Below are 15,713 nucleotides of genomic sequence, written 5' to 3'. Positions count from 1 at the left end.
GAGAGTGAAGATCGGAGTTCGGGAGTTAAAAGATCAAGGAAAGTCGATTTCAATGGTGAAACAAGTTCGACCTTGTCTGATCCTCATTCGGAAGGAATACGTTGACTGTCCCCGTGTTAATCCCTGTGAATAGCAGAAAGGATTGGGAACAGTTTTGTAAAGGAAAGATCAGTGCCTTTAAGCCGTTTCATTTTCCATCTCTGTAAATTCTTCATGGGAAAAGTGTGGTTCGACTGGGAACTGCAACAGCACAACGTGAAAGAGAATTTAAATCGTCTTTAAAAAGTCTCTCCCTTAAATGGACTGTAAGCATTTTGAACTTTTGCAATACTACTTTGAAGAACTGTTTTTGCAACATCGCTTTAAGAACTGTTTAAGCTTCATTGCTTTAAGAACTGTTTAAGCTACCGCACAGCAGCTGATTTCCGGTTACGTTAGTGTTTGTTTACTTTTGGGGGTTTGTTTTTCAGTGTTTTAATAAACGTTTTATTTGTTATCAAAACCCTGCCTCACTCATATTTATTGTTGCTGAATCCGTAACATGCATGAGAGAAAATGTTGATGAATATGTGCTTAGATGTATGAATGAGAGTGAAATGTGAGTTGACTACATAGCTGCAATGTCTCAAGTTTTCATGAAATTTATATCTGTTTTTTGCCATCATCATTACAGTAAAAGAACTATACCTTTGTGGAAGTTCTTTTCTATACCAGTTAATGTTTCAAAAGAATGGCATAAAAAGCAGAGTTAAAATACAATACCTGAGGGAAAAAAGGAAACAATGGTAATTATTTTTCAACTTTGACTTTTTAATTCATTGTATAGAAAAACAAATTAATTCTATACAAAGTGAGAATTTAAATCAGTTTTGTAATACATACAAAAATACAACTGTACACTAATATTAGAATTTTATTATTAACATATTTTGAATATTATAAAATGAAAAGTAAATTGCAGACAATTGGATTTGCAAATTTCATAGAAATGCTGAGGTAGTGTGGCCAATATATATGAAATCTTACCCAAAGCAGTGTTTAGCAGAGGGGATAACATTTAAGTACCAATTTAGTCATTTTTATGGCTAATAATGTATCCTTAACCACTTTTAACTGCTTTATTACTCACACTAGATGAAAACTTAAAATTTTCATTACTCTTTTTCTGAAGCATTTTTTATATAATTTAAAAAACTGCTTACTCTTCAAAAGTTGAATTTTAGTAATAATGAGATGTAGAAGAACCATCTAAAAACATTTTTAAAATAGTTGTATTATACTGTAATTTATAGAATGGACTGTGTATGTCATTTGAGTGTTGGCGGTAGATTGAATACTATTTTTTTTCCACTACCAGTCCAGTAGCATTAGTTTCTATAAGTGAGCAGGTGGGTAAAGGGATACTGCTTTCAGCAACCATTTCAGCATACCACACTGTTCAAAACTCATGGATACTCTGCCATATTTAAATAGGACTAAAGGATTAATTTGGATCCATAACTCCTAACAGAAATACTGGGTTTTTTTTCACAGCTTTGTTCAGAATAATCTTAGACAAAGGAAGACTGAACTTATCAAATTTACAGATTCATTTGTGGATTTAATGAAACTGCTATATTTTTATATATTCTAATTTATGTAACTTCCATTAATGTTAGTGATAACTATTTATTTTTCCTTTAGTGTTATTTTCATTGATTCATCCTTCTCCATTTCAAGCCTGAGTCTATCTATATAAATAAATTAAAATAATTAAGTTTTCAAAATGTAAAAAGAAATGGAAATTACAATGGAGAAACTGTGAGAAGAGTTGAACTGAAAACCAGTGAAAGGAAAACTCAGCTTTTGTCAAGGAGTAAATACTTAGATGTCCCTTGGCGCATTCCTTTTATTTGGGTGGGAAGAGCTATTTACTTCTCGGTATCATGATTCCACTGTCCCACAATCAGATTAAACTTCATTCTAATGCTGTAAAATGATACTGAAGTTAATAAAGTAACACATTTCTTTTCCTGAATAAGGGAATATCAATACCCAGGAATTATTTCCCTTGGATATCAACCAACGTTTTGGGCTCAGAATATATGTTTCAAAGATTCTCTTGCTTGAGTACTTGGGGCATATTGATTTTTCAGACTGGGGTTTGAAGACTCATCTACTGTTGGCTTAGAATTTTAAGTATCAGTCTGATTGAGTTTTTGCATAAATCTGGGCTTGGGCACTCATTTAGTCAGTAACTCTGAACATGAAAAATATGAATAATAATTAGTTTGGTTTTTGTGAAATTATTTTTTTATATCAATTTCTTCTATCTGCAACACAGTTCATGATTAATCAGGACATTGTTCATTGAGGAAAACCAGCTGTGTAAACTGTGATTTCATTTTCTTCAAACACTTCTTTACAAAGAGTTTTTGATCCAGAACAATAATATACAAGTAAATGCATTCTGACCCAGGTAGAAATTGTTGAATCTTTACAGGCACACTTATTTTCCAAATGTTCACACAGTTGTTGACTGTTGTCTGTACAAATTAGATGACCAATTATATGGAATATTTCTGGGTGACACTCTGAAAGAAAGAATTATTCTCAATAACATAAAAACTCATACAATATGTTTTCTTCTGATTAATTTTGCTTCTCTTTCTGCAATGCCAATTTTAAGCTAGCTTCCTACACTAATCACAAGCCTAGGGTTACATAATATCATTACAGGGAGCACGTGACTAACATGGGGGTTGCCTGTAAAAATATTGTACTAGGCATATGGTTACACTGTCTTAGCACTAGCAGTACTTAGACCTACAGTTACACTGTATTTACTTCAGCTAGGCCCCACCAATTTCATTGTCTCTGTTGATTGCCAATTGGACAAATATATTTGCCCTTTTTCTGGTATCAACTAATTTTCAAGGCAATTTTAGTGGAGCTGTCATTAGATTCCACTTACTGGTGCTCACTGTTGTGACCAGTGTCACATTACTTTTGATTGACACTAGCATGTTGCAATAATATTGTACAAACTGAATAAACAGAATTAATATTATGTAGAGTCTTGTTCACACAGTTAAGTTCAATAGAACTTAAATAACTCAAATAAGGATATTTATTATTTGCGCTCATGATAATGATTTTCAATGAAGCACAAACTTACTGCAGTTCCTCCTTTAGTCGGTTATAGGTTTGGTATAGATTTTGATTTCTCACTGAAGTTGGAACATCAGGAACAAACCAAGCTACAATATACTTGATGCAAACAACAACATTCTGAAATAGAAATAAAAACAGATATTCTTTGTTGTGTACAAACTCTACTTTTCTACATTAACTTTAATAATATTTTTACATTTGATAATAGTCAAAAACTCAAACCATTTCAGTTGTGCAAATAAACAATTGATCTAAAGGAAAGCCATGTTATAATGGGGTAGGTACACTGTACAGAGAGGAACTAGTCTACCTACCTCAAATAAAACAAGAAACCCCAAACGTGCAGCAAAAATGTGCCAGAACTGAATTGTATATTCATAGTCATTATCAGTTCTGTAATCACGATACCTGAGGAGAAGAAGCAATGTAAGTAAGCTATGAACTTGTGAGCCAAAGCAGTCATTAGTCATTAGTAAATGATCCAAGTCACATTATGGCCAAAAAAACTAGTGGCCTGGCAATTACACTAAAAAAGTACATGTATGATTTTTGTAACTTAATGGACAAGTTTATTTAAGTAGTAGAGAAGCTTGGATTGTGTGTGAGTCCATAACAATCATAACAAGTCTGTGCTAATTCTGTACTGGCCATCTTTTGAGAGGTAGGACTGTAAAAGCTCACAGCACAAGAATCTATCCCAAATGAAGACCCACAAGTCTACTAGAAATTCTAAATTCCAACACACCATTATAGGTAACAAGCAACTGGAAGAAGCTTTAGTATTATTTTTAAATTAAGTACTCATGAGCTGGCCATTCAAAATGGAGCCAGAAGGAATAACTAATAATGAGGCAGGTATGGGATCCAGAAAGTAGCAGTGCAGAAACCTCAACCATTGCATTTGTCCAGCAGATAAGAGGCTCTTCCAACTCAAGTGGACGTGACGGAGGATGAGAGGCATTGATCATGTGGATAGCCAGAGACTTTTTCCCAGGGCTGAAATGGTTAACAGGAGAGAGCATAGTTTTAAGGTGCTTGGAAGTAGGTACAAGGGGGATGCCAGAGGTGAGTGTTTCACACAAAGTGTGGTGAGTGCATGGAATGCACTGCCAGTGAAGGTGGTAGAGGTGGATACAATAAGGTTTTTTAAGAGCCTCTTAGATAGGTACATGGAGCTTAGAAAAATAGAGAGATATGCGGTAGGGAAATTCCAGGCGGTTTCTGGAGCAGGTTACATTGTCAGTCCAACATTGTGGGCTGAAGGGCCTGTAAGACGCATCGGGACACTATATTTTAGCCTAATTAAGTGGCTGCCTCAATTAGCCGTAGTTTCATGAAAATAGTTAAATATTTAAATATTCTGTAACATGGTGAATGAGTAGTCCAACCAAAACGCTAAGTGGTTAAGGCCATTTAAGTTAGTGGAGTGAAAAGAATGGCACAGTAATAGAAGATGACTAGATAGGAAGCAGATACTGACCACATCAAGAACAAATTTGAGTCCTGAAGGCTGTGCTTCCCACTAGATGCCACGTTTAAAGACAACTAGTCAGAGCTGAACATGGAATGAGCAAGGAAAGATTCAGTTGTTTAGATGACAAGGAAAACAATGACAGAGAGAGGATCAAGAGGGAAGTTCTTCTGAAGGATGAAAACAACTAGGAGCCAAATTAGAAAGTAGAAACACAACAATGAAATGCAGTGGATTCTGGTTAATTGGGACACATCGGGACCACTATATTTTAGCCTAATTAAGTGGCTGCCCCAATTAGCCGTAGTTTCATGAAAATAATTAAATAGGTATAAAAAAGACAAACTACCATTTAACTGAGTAACAAATTATGTATTTAAATTAAATACAGAACAAATAAGAACACCACTAATACTGTTACTGTACTGTAAAATTGTACATTAGTCAATGAAAAAATTCATAGTGTACACTGCCATGTTCTTATGATTGACTGTAAATGAACAAAATCAGTGCAGACACCTGGTGCAGATAATGAACTGTCTTTATACAATGCTTTTGATGATTGCATCCTCCAAATCTTCATTTTCATTGCAACATTCAAGATGATTGTTGATACCTTCAAATTCTTTGAAGTTTCTAACTTGAAGTAATGAAGTTATTTCATTTTCACTCCCAGCCATTTCTGGCATCTCCAACCCTGAATGCTTGAAACCGCAATGGTCAAAACAGTTCTGAATTGTCTTACTGCTTATTTCTTACCAACTATCAATGACAAAAATCATTGCTTTTTGAACACAAACACATTCAACTGACACTAGTTAGAAACTTCGGCAATAGTCTCCTATCCCAATTAAGCGGCATAATATCTCAAATAAACAAAGGGAATCTTAGCTATTTTCTTGATTAGTTTTTGTTCATTAAGAGTTGTCCAAATAAGTGGCTGCCCTGATTAACTGGAACCTACTGTACATAACAATTGAAAACACAAAATGCTGGCAGAACTCAGCAGGCCAGACAGCATCTAAGGGAGGAGGTAGTGACGACGTTTCGGGCCGAAACCCTTCATCAGGAGTGAAGTAACATGGGATGGTCGAGGGGGGATAAGAAGTGGGGGGAGGGATGAAGTAGAGAGCTGGGAAGTGATGGGCTGGAGGGAAATGGGCTAGTGGGAAGGCGGAGAATTATGGGAAGTAAAAGAGAAAGAAAGGTAGGGCTGGGGGAGATTATAGTGAGGGGGAAAAAAACAGAGAAAGAGAACCAGACTAAAATAATAGATAGGGATGGGGGTAAGGGAGGGCAGGGGTATCATCTATTATTGAGGGTGAGGATCAGTTCTGCCAGGTGAAGGAGGGTGGTGGTGGAGGGGAACTGGTTGGCCCTTTTGATGAGAAAGAATTGGAGAGCTTGATGGCCTCCTCGATTGGGGGGAGGGATAGAAGTGAAAAAGGATTGGACATCCATGGTGAAAATGAGACAGTCAGGATCAGGGTATTAAAAGTTGTTGATATCAAGAATACGTGAAGTGTCATGGATTTAAGTGGGAATGGACTGAACCATGGGGGATAGAATGAAATCAAAATATGTGGACACAAGTTCAATGAGACAGGAGCATGATGGTGTCAGAGGTAATTTTCTGGTGGTCCGGAGTTGGGTCCTTATCAAGGGGTAAGTAAGAGGAAGTGTCTGAGAGTTACTGCCTGGCCTCAGCAAGGTAGAGGTCAATCTGCCACGCTATAACAGCACCCCTTTTGTCTGTTGGTTTGATGGTAAGGTTGGGATTGGTTCAGAGATGGTGGAGGGCAGTGTGTTTAGAAGGGTAAGATTCGAGGAGGAGAGAGGAGTGTTGAAGTCAAGCTAGTCACTACTATCAAGAGAAGTTAAAGATAAAAACTTATAATGTTGCCAAATAATGATTAGCTAGAAGATGGGGAAAAAATTCTGAATTCACTGAAGGAGAACCATAGCTTTGAGGTTTCAAGAGGAAGATTAATTGAATAGGCAACGACATGCCAAATGGAACATAATGTGGTAATATTGGAAATGATCCACATAACACAGTCTTGCCTCTCCTTGTGGAAGAATCACTGAAAATTAATATCCAAGTGCACAAAGTAATTAAAAGACAAATGATGCATTGACCATTATCATCAGCAGGTTTCAGTACAAGAGTATATCTTTTTTTTAATTGAATTTTCAAATAGGTTACAGAATAGGAAGAAATAATATCTCAGCCCTCCCCCTTAACCCCTCCCCCCTAACATGTCCCTATATATATGAAAAAGAGGGAAAAAAAGAAAGAAGAAAAGAAAAAAGGAAGAAAGAAAGAGTGCCTGGATATCAGAAGATCCTCACATGCTCCATGGAGTTCAAAAAAGCTTTAATATATATATTTATTTCTTACCCCAGATGACCAATAATTTTATCTTCGGAGCACCTATATATTTAATCCTATCTTTTGTAAATAAGGGCGCCAAGTTTTCAGAAATATATCATGTTTATTTCTTAAATTATAAGTAATTTTTTCAAGTGGAATGCAGTTGAAAATTTCATTCTTCCAACGATCTATACTTAAGTATAAATCTGATAAATTTGGGTTTAATCTATTTCTTGATACAATCCAGAGAGTATGAATTATAGGCTAGATGGGTGCAAAATTAAAATCTACCTGAGCTCAAATACTTCTGAATTCTTTCAAAACTGGCAACCCTGGCGCTTATTTCACACCCTGTTAGGCTAGGATCTAAAGAAAATGCTGCCAATTTAACACAGCGAGTTCTTCAACTTGAAAGCTTAAGCTGCTGAGACTCTGAAATAAAAACAGAAAATATAGTGGACATAGTAGTTCAGGCAGCATCAGTGGAACTAGAAAAAAGGTTAAGGTTTCTGGTCAAAGATCCATTGTTAGAACTGGGAAAGAGAAAATATAATTTTAAGTTATAAAGAATGTGAGGAAGGGATGAAAGAGAAAGGTAATTTTGTTTTAAGCTTTTCAAACTGATTTCAATATCTGGTGGACTCCAGTTGTGATCGAACCTTTAATGTGCATCAATATAATGGATGTTCTTCATAAAAATATTATAATGAAAATCCTTATCATTTTGTCTCAGTGATAAAATTAGAATCTAGTATTCAAGATGCAATCTGGCCAGAACATTTTACAGTTATAGTAAAATAGTCTTGGACAATTATTTACTAATTTAACTCAGGGTTTTCTGTTTCTGATTGCTGTTCAAAGTGAATAAACTTTGTTATCAGTCCTGGATCTCTTTCAGCTTGTCTTACAGTTAGTTCAGTACAACTTAGTATATTTGTTAAAAGCTTAGATATCTGGAATTTATCCATAATGATGTTGCGCTGTATTTTCGGCCCTTCAGAGAAAGTTTTATCTGCATCTATCTATAATTTGTTGGCTTTTAAATAAATAACCTGTAAATTTAAATAAATGATAATATATCTTAAAGGATATTCATATACTGAAGACTAATACGTTAGTTTTCCTATTGGTTCCAATCTTAAAGGCACTTTGAAACCATGCCATACAAACTGGGGAAGTATGTTAGTTTGATCTCTTATTTTTTTTCTGAGTTGGTTTTGCTCAGCTCTTGTTCATTAACCACTTGCTCATTGAGCTGAACTGAGCTGGATCTAGTTTACTGTCATTCTTGTTTGTCCACACCCTCATGGAAATGATGTGGATAATTAATCAAACTGAACCTGTGGTGATGTCCGGCAAGGTGTGGCAAAAGTTGTACTATGAATAGCCTTGGATGGCTGGTTGCTGAAGCCCAGCCTCAGGACACTAACAGCAATTATGGGGTAAATCCTTGCCTCCTGTCAAAAACTGCAAGGTTATTATATACTTATTAAATTATTCTGGTAATCGCAGATTACTTTAAAAATATTTTAATGTCATAAGTAATTTAGAAACATAAAAAAATCAAATTCCATTAAAACCAATAAAATAATTAAACACATTAAATGAAAATAAACAAAAATAAAAGGACTTGGGAAGGGTACAGCTCAAAACCTTGACTGTATACTCTTTTCCACAGATGCTGCCTGGCCTGCTGAGTTCTTCCAGAATCTTGTTTGTGTTGCTTTGGATTTCCAACATCTGCAGATTTTCCCGTGTTTGAGACTTAACATCTTTACCCTCATAATCTCTGTGCTGGGAATCCCCATTATAGTAGATGGGAATTAAAATCCAAATCTGACAAGCATACAATCTGGGCAGTGGAATCCCTAACATAGTACTAGTGTTAACAATTCAACACATCTTTGCCTGTAGTGTAGGTAGAGCCACATTTACATAGTAGCTGCTGAATGCTAGCAATTACTTCAGTGCTACCACTATAGTCAGCAACATCTGGCCCATCTAAAAATGAAGGATGGTCCCTCACAGGGTTAACTCTGTAATGAAATAACAGTAAAGTCTTTACCTACATTTTCAATTGTAAATCACCCACATGGGTAGGATGCCCTATAGCTGTCTAAGTCCCTGAAATGATACTCCAGCATATCCATGCTAGAGAAAGAAATGAAAAGAGATCAAGAAACCTACACATAAGATGTTGAAAGGTCTAGTAATATTATACCTGCAATAGTTTACTTGGAATCCCAATGATTCTGATCCATTATCCTTTAACCGAGTTTCATTCTCAAAATTTTTCACATGGAACACAGAGAGACTGTTATTGACGTACCCCATCAAACAACTGCAAGGTAAACAAAAAACATCAACAGCTTAGCTAACATTTGAAGTAGAGTATTTGGGGCCAAACATAATTATTTTGAAATACCAAAGATATGTGGACTATGTTTTTACATATTTCTTTTGATGTATGCATTAAAACTGTCTTAATATTCTTGATGTATTAATATTTCAAGAAATGCTAAGGAAGCATTGCACATCAACTCTTTAATGTGATCAAAGGAAATGCACTTCCAATTGTCAGATTTCCTAAAATTTTCTCAGATTTATCTGTTTTCATCCATTTCAGTCACACAAATTGTGTAAGTGAATTTTAATGACATCTCCAGGAAAGGGATTCTTCTTATTATTATTCTTATTCTGGAAAACGATTCTGGCATGGTAGTAATAGGGGACAAGGAGATGGCGGACAAACTGAATAAGTATTTTGTATCAGTCTTTGCTATGCATGACACTAGCGGTATGCTGAAAGTTCCAAAGTATCAGGGGGGCAGAAGTGTGTGAAGTTGCAATTACTAGGGAGAAACTTCTTCAAACTGATAAGTCTGAAGGTAGATAAGTCACCTGGACCAGAGTTTTGAAAGAGGTAGCTGAAGAGAATGTGGGGGCATTAGTACTGATCTTTCAAGGATCACAAAATTCCGGAATGGTTCTGGAAGGCTGGAAAATTGCAAAATTCTCTTCACTTTTGAAGGAGAGAGGCAGAAGGAAGGAAATTATAGGCCAATTAATCTGACCTCAGTGCTTAGGAAGGTGTTGGTCAATTGTTAAGGATGAAGTCTCAAGGTACTTGGAGGTACATGATAAAATAGGCCGTAGTCAGCATAGTTTCCTCAGTGGAAAACCTTGCTTCACAAATCTGTTGGAATTCTTTGAATAAATAGCAAGTAGGATAAGCAAAGAGGAATCAGTGAATGTTATGTACTTGGATTTTCAGAAGGTGTTTGACAAGATGCCACAGATTAGGCAGCTTAACAAGTTAAGAGCCCATGGTATTACAGGAAAGATACTAGCATGGATAAAGCAGTGGCTGCTTGGCAGGAGGCCTTTTCTGGTTGGCTTCCGGTGATTAATGGTGTTCCACAGAGGACACTTATTGGGACTGCTTCTTTTTACACTATATGTCAATGACTTGGATGATGGAATTGTTGCAAAGTTTGCAGACAATACGAAGATAGTTGGAGGGGCAGGTAGTTTGAGGAAGTAGAAAGGCTTTAGAAGGATGTAGATTAGGAGAGTGGGCAAAGAAGTGACAATTGGAATACTGTGTTGGGAAGTGTGCAGTCATGCACTTCGGTAGAAGAAATAAAAATGTAGACTATTTTCTAAATGGAGAGGAAATTCAAAAATCTGAGGTGCAAGGGGACCTGGGAGTCCTTGTGCAGGATCCCCTAATAGTTAACTTGCAGGTTGAGTTGATGGTGAGGAAGGCAAATGCAATGTTAGCATTCATTTCAAGAGAACTAGGATATAAAAGCATGGATGTAATGTTGAGACTTTATAATACACTGGCGAGGCCTCACTTGCAGTATTGTGAGCAGGTTTGGGCCCCTTATCTAAGAAAGTACGTGCTGACATTGGAGAGGGTTCAAAGGAGGTTCACAAAAATGATACTGGAATTGAAAGGCTCGTCATATGAAGAGTATTTGATGGCTCTGGGCCTGTGCTCACTGGATTTCAGAAGAATGAGGGGTGACCTAATTGGAACCTATTGAATGTTGAAAGGCATTGATAGAGTGGATGTAGAGAGGCTGATTCCTAGTGAGTGGGGAATGTGTGGAATTCATTGCCACAGGTGGCTGTGAAGGCCAAGTCTTTAGGTACATTTAATCAGAGGTTGATAGGTTTTTGATAAGTCAGGGCATGGAGGGATACAGGGAGAAGGTAGGTGATTGGAGCTGAGAGGGAAAATGGATCAGCCATGATAAAATGCTGCTGAATACTCAATGGGCCAAATGGCCTAATTCTGCTCCTGTTCAGTATCTTAAGGTCTTATAGTATCTGCAGGAATCTAGTTCTATTGTGTTTCAGTTAGGGAAATCAGACGTAACAGCAGAAAATGCAGATAATACTTAGTAGGAGGAGCAACATCTGTTGACGTTAATTCTCCTTTTTTCTCTTTAGGTGCTACTTGACTTACTGAGTAGTTTCTGCTTTTTCTGTTTATATTTCAGATTCCAGCATCTGCAGTTTCCTGCTTTGGGAAATCCAAAGTTAGATTTGAATTCTGATGTTGATCCAACAAAATACAATGTATCCTGGGGAGGGGGTAATTTTTCTTATCATAATGTATTAGCCCCATAAGCAATAAAAATACACATTTGGTCTCTTTAGGATCTATCATTTGTTATAATTTATGTCTCATACTCACCTATCAACTGAACTGTGTCCATGTGCGCAAGGACCATATTCATATCTATAAACTAATCGCGGGATGAAATCAGATGTGATTGCAATAACCAGCCCATTTCCAATGACAGCCAGAACGCCAATTGCTTCAAGGATTTTCACCCATATCCCTATAGCATAGACATATCCCAGTTATGTTCTTGTTATGAAAACATCAATGAGTTGATTTTCTCGTGTGTATCTCTATGTATAGTTATTCTCCTTTTTTGCTTGCATACATATATTCCAAGTCCCAGTTTATGTTCAATCATCACACTCCCTTGTGGATCTTAGGAAGGTGCAGGCTGACCACTCCTCACTGCACATACATAGCTCCTCTGTTGAAAGAGTTAGAAGCACTAGGTTTCTGGGAATGCACATAGCAGACCATCTCTACTGGCCCCACAACACCATCTCTTTGATCAACAAAGCACAACAATGTCTCCACCCTCTGCGGAAATTGAGGAAAGTGAGGATCTCCCTCCTCTCCACCTCGCACTTTAACCAATTTTTATAGGAGCACCATTGAACGTGCCGTGACCAGATGCATTACTGTCTGGTACAAGAATTTCAAGGCATCTGACCACAAGTCCCTACAAAGGATTGCAAGGACAGCTGAGAGGATCATCGGGGTCTCTCTTCCACCCATTAGAGATATTTATCAGGAGCGCTACATATGCAGGACCCTTAGCAATGTCAGTGATCTTTCCCATCCATCCATCAATCTCTTTGACCCCTACCATTCGGTAGGAGTTACCATAGCATTAGGACAAGAACTGTTAAGACATGAAACAGTAACAGGACATAAGACTACTAAACTCCCTGCCACCAGCCAGGTCTCATCATGAAGTGTTACACTGCTTACTTTTCATCTTGTATCATAAATGCACCTTATTATTTGTGGTAATATTATTTTGTGTTATGGAGTGTGGATTATATGTACTGTGTTGAATTATGAATTATGTATGTATTGAATTATGATCTTAGGGTACTTGAATCGGGACAGTAGAACATAAGATCCCAATGGATCGTCACACACACATAAACACGCACAAATCTTAATTGTTAACTATCACTCTGAGCTAAAGAGATAATGAGTAGCAAGAAATAAGATATCTAAAAATAATAGGTAGAATCCCTTCCTTCATATAGCAAATGTTAAAGAACAGACTAATTTGTCTTTTTAAAAAATAAAACGATCAAAGGTGAAATTGGTCTATGTCTGCATAGAATATGCTGAAAATATTCAGTGGGTCAGGTACTGTCTGAGGAGAGTTGACCTGCGGAGTCTTTTCAATATCTTTCGGTTACATTTCAGATTTCCTTCATCTATGGTCTATTTTTCTTTTTGACTAATGAAACTTGATCTATGATTCCACTCAAAATCCTATTTATAATTAATTTTATAACAATGTCTAAGCTTGTACTATATTGCACAGTAAATATCCGTTATCAATCTTTGATTACAATTGTGGTGGCAGGACCTAGTTAGTGATGAGCAGCCATGTTATGAGTCAAGTAACTCTCTCTGATAAACATTCTCCAAATTTTTGTTAAAAAAAACAATTAAATTTGCAACTTCCGTGATTATATCCACTTCTGTGAAATGTTTTAGGAAGTCATTCAATGCTAATTGAGTGAAATTTAACAAAATTTGAAAGGATTTTGTTACTTGCCTCAAATATATTTATTCATCTACCTGTTTGTTTATTTATTTATTTATTGAGACACAGCACGGAATACTGCCTACTGTTACCTTGGTATTAATTACTGACAATTAGTATCAAGAGTATTAAGTGTGACAGTACTGGAATATGCTTGAACAGGCATGTCCAATATGAATTCTGACTGAAACAGTTTTTACTTGAATTATGTGTTAGGACTACTTGAAACTTTTGGCTTGGTTATTTATTTGTTTGTTTCTCATCCTGCAGTTCACAAGGTTGACAGAGCCGGAGGCGGTAATGAGGATGAGCTCTCACTACCTATAAGGTGCTTCCACATGGCTTGTGTCTCAAATAGCCTCTGTCAACCAAGTCCAGCTCCCGGCCTTCACATGGCAGAACTGTTCCTACCAACGGGAGAAGGGGCAAAGGTGGGTCTCTGGTGCCTCAAAACCAGATGCTTCGGGCAGGTGGGGCTCATTAGTCCTGGCTGACTGCCCACCCAGGAGAAGGAAAACTCTGATTTTAAAACCTCTGCTGCCTTGTGGCCACACCCAATCATGGGAAAGGCTATGGGAGTAAACCCTGAGAAGAAATCCGGAGCCGGAGTCCCGTAGGCGGTCAATAGGGAGGACTTCATCAATCTATTGTCCGGCAACTCCTGCAGCCAAAGAGGCCATCATGTGTACTGAGTTGCAGCTGCAAACCTGCACGTAGGCGGCCCTTGGACAGATGGTCATTCTCCTCTGAATCCAGGGCAGTAGGGGAGTCCGGCAGCATCCAGGATGACTGGGCAGCCCTTTTCAGGACAGCACTGCCCACCCTGTAATCAGGGAGGGGCATAGAAAAAGTGGCCTAAACATCGCCTGCCCTAGATCATCCGGCTAGTTAACCACGACTGACGGATCACCCAAACATTGCGGTCGAAATCAAAGCCAAAGAAGAAGATTCTCCGTCTAGGAGCATGGAACATTCGCACCTTAATGGATAAGGAAAATACTGCAAGACCTGAAAGGAGAACAGCTCTCATCGGTAAAGAACTTGCTCGCTACAACATTGACATCGCAACGCTGAGCAAAACCAGGGTTGCAGATGAGGGATCCATCACTGAGCTTGCCAGCGGCTACGACTTCTTCTGGAGAGAAAGGGCGCAGAACAAAGACAGGATCCATGGAGTGGGCTTCGCCATAAGGAGTACCCTGATGAAACAGCTCCCCTGGCCTGCCTGTTGGCATCAGTGAAAGATTGATGAAGCTACATCTGCTCGTCAGCCAAAATTGACATGCAACTATTATTAGTACCTGTGCCCCCACCCTGACCAGCCCTAGTGAAACCATAGAGCAGTTTTACGCCAACCTTGACTCCATCCTGCGCTCAGTGCCAACCAGTGATAAGCTGATCTTGCTGGGAGATTTTAATGCCTGAGTCGGCCAAGACCATGATCAGTGGAGTGGAGTGCTCGGCGGACACGGAGTCGGGAAGATGAACAGCAATGGCCTTCTGCTTCTCAGCAAATGTGAAAAGTATGACCTCACTATCACGAACTCAGTGTTCAGAATGGCCAACAAATTCAAGACAACATGGATGCACCCTAGATCCAAACAATGGCATCTGATCGATTATGTCATTGTCCGTCAACGTGACATCCGAGACGTAGTCATCACACGAGCCATGCGAGGAGCAGAGTGTTGGATGGACCACAGACTCCTCCGCACCACCCTCAAACTACACATCGTTCAATCTCACAAAAAGCATCCAAAGGCAGTACAGACATCCTTTAACACCTCCAAACTTCAGCACCCTCCGTGTCTACGCAAATTTCAAAATACTCTTAAACAGAAATTATCAACAAACCAGCCACTCACGGGTAACCCACTCCAGAAATGGAGCCACTTCAAAAATGCTATAACTGAAACAACACAATCAACCCTAGGTCGCAGAAAGCACACCCACCAAGATTGGTTCAATGAGAATAGCACCATCATCAATGACCTACTCACCAAGAAGAACAAGACATTCAAAGATTGGCAGGATGACCCAAACTCCACCTGCAAAAAGGACAGATTCAAGTCCTATCAGGCACTCACTCAAAGGGAAATCCGTATACTGTGCGACACATGATGGAATAAGAAGGCGGATGAGGTTCAGCACTACGCTGATACAAACAACACCAAGCAGTTCTTCAACGCCATCAAGTTTGTCTTTGGTCCCTCAAAGTCAAGCATAGCTCCTCTGCTTTCTGCAGATGGATCCTCACTTATCAAGGACAAAAAGGGCATCAACACCAGATGGAAGGAACACTTCAGTCAGCTCCTGAACCGCCCCT

General features: G+C 38.2%; 1 protein-coding gene across 3 annotated transcripts in view; it reads right to left on the bottom strand.

Moving 5' to 3' along the window:
• Positions 1-895: 895 nt before the first annotated feature.
• The window catches only part of LOC132397172 (anoctamin-9-like), a 111,656-nt gene continuing 96,838 nt past the window's right edge, over positions 896-15,713 (bottom strand). For all 3 annotated transcript variants that reach the window (XM_059975574.1, XM_059975576.1, XM_059975577.1), the window contains exons 20-24: positions 11,707-11,854; positions 9,220-9,339; positions 3,468-3,561; positions 3,158-3,270; positions 896-2,573 (exon numbers count right to left, since the gene is read on the bottom strand). In XM_059975574.1, coding sequence (XP_059831557.1) covers positions 2,504-2,573; positions 3,158-3,270; positions 3,468-3,561; positions 9,220-9,339; positions 11,707-11,854 — 545 coding nt within the window. In that variant the 3' untranslated portion in view covers positions 896-2,503. The remainder of the gene's footprint in view (positions 2,574-3,157; positions 3,271-3,467; positions 3,562-9,219; positions 9,340-11,706; positions 11,855-15,713) is intronic.

Source organism: Hypanus sabinus, chromosome 7 (genome assembly GCF_030144855.1).
Source record: "Hypanus sabinus isolate sHypSab1 chromosome 7, sHypSab1.hap1, whole genome shotgun sequence".
NCBI classification, from domain to species: Eukaryota; Metazoa; Chordata; class Chondrichthyes; order Myliobatiformes; family Dasyatidae; genus Hypanus; species Hypanus sabinus.
The sequence above is the reverse complement of the archived record's forward strand: the minus strand, read 5'-3'. Positions and strand labels throughout refer to the sequence as shown.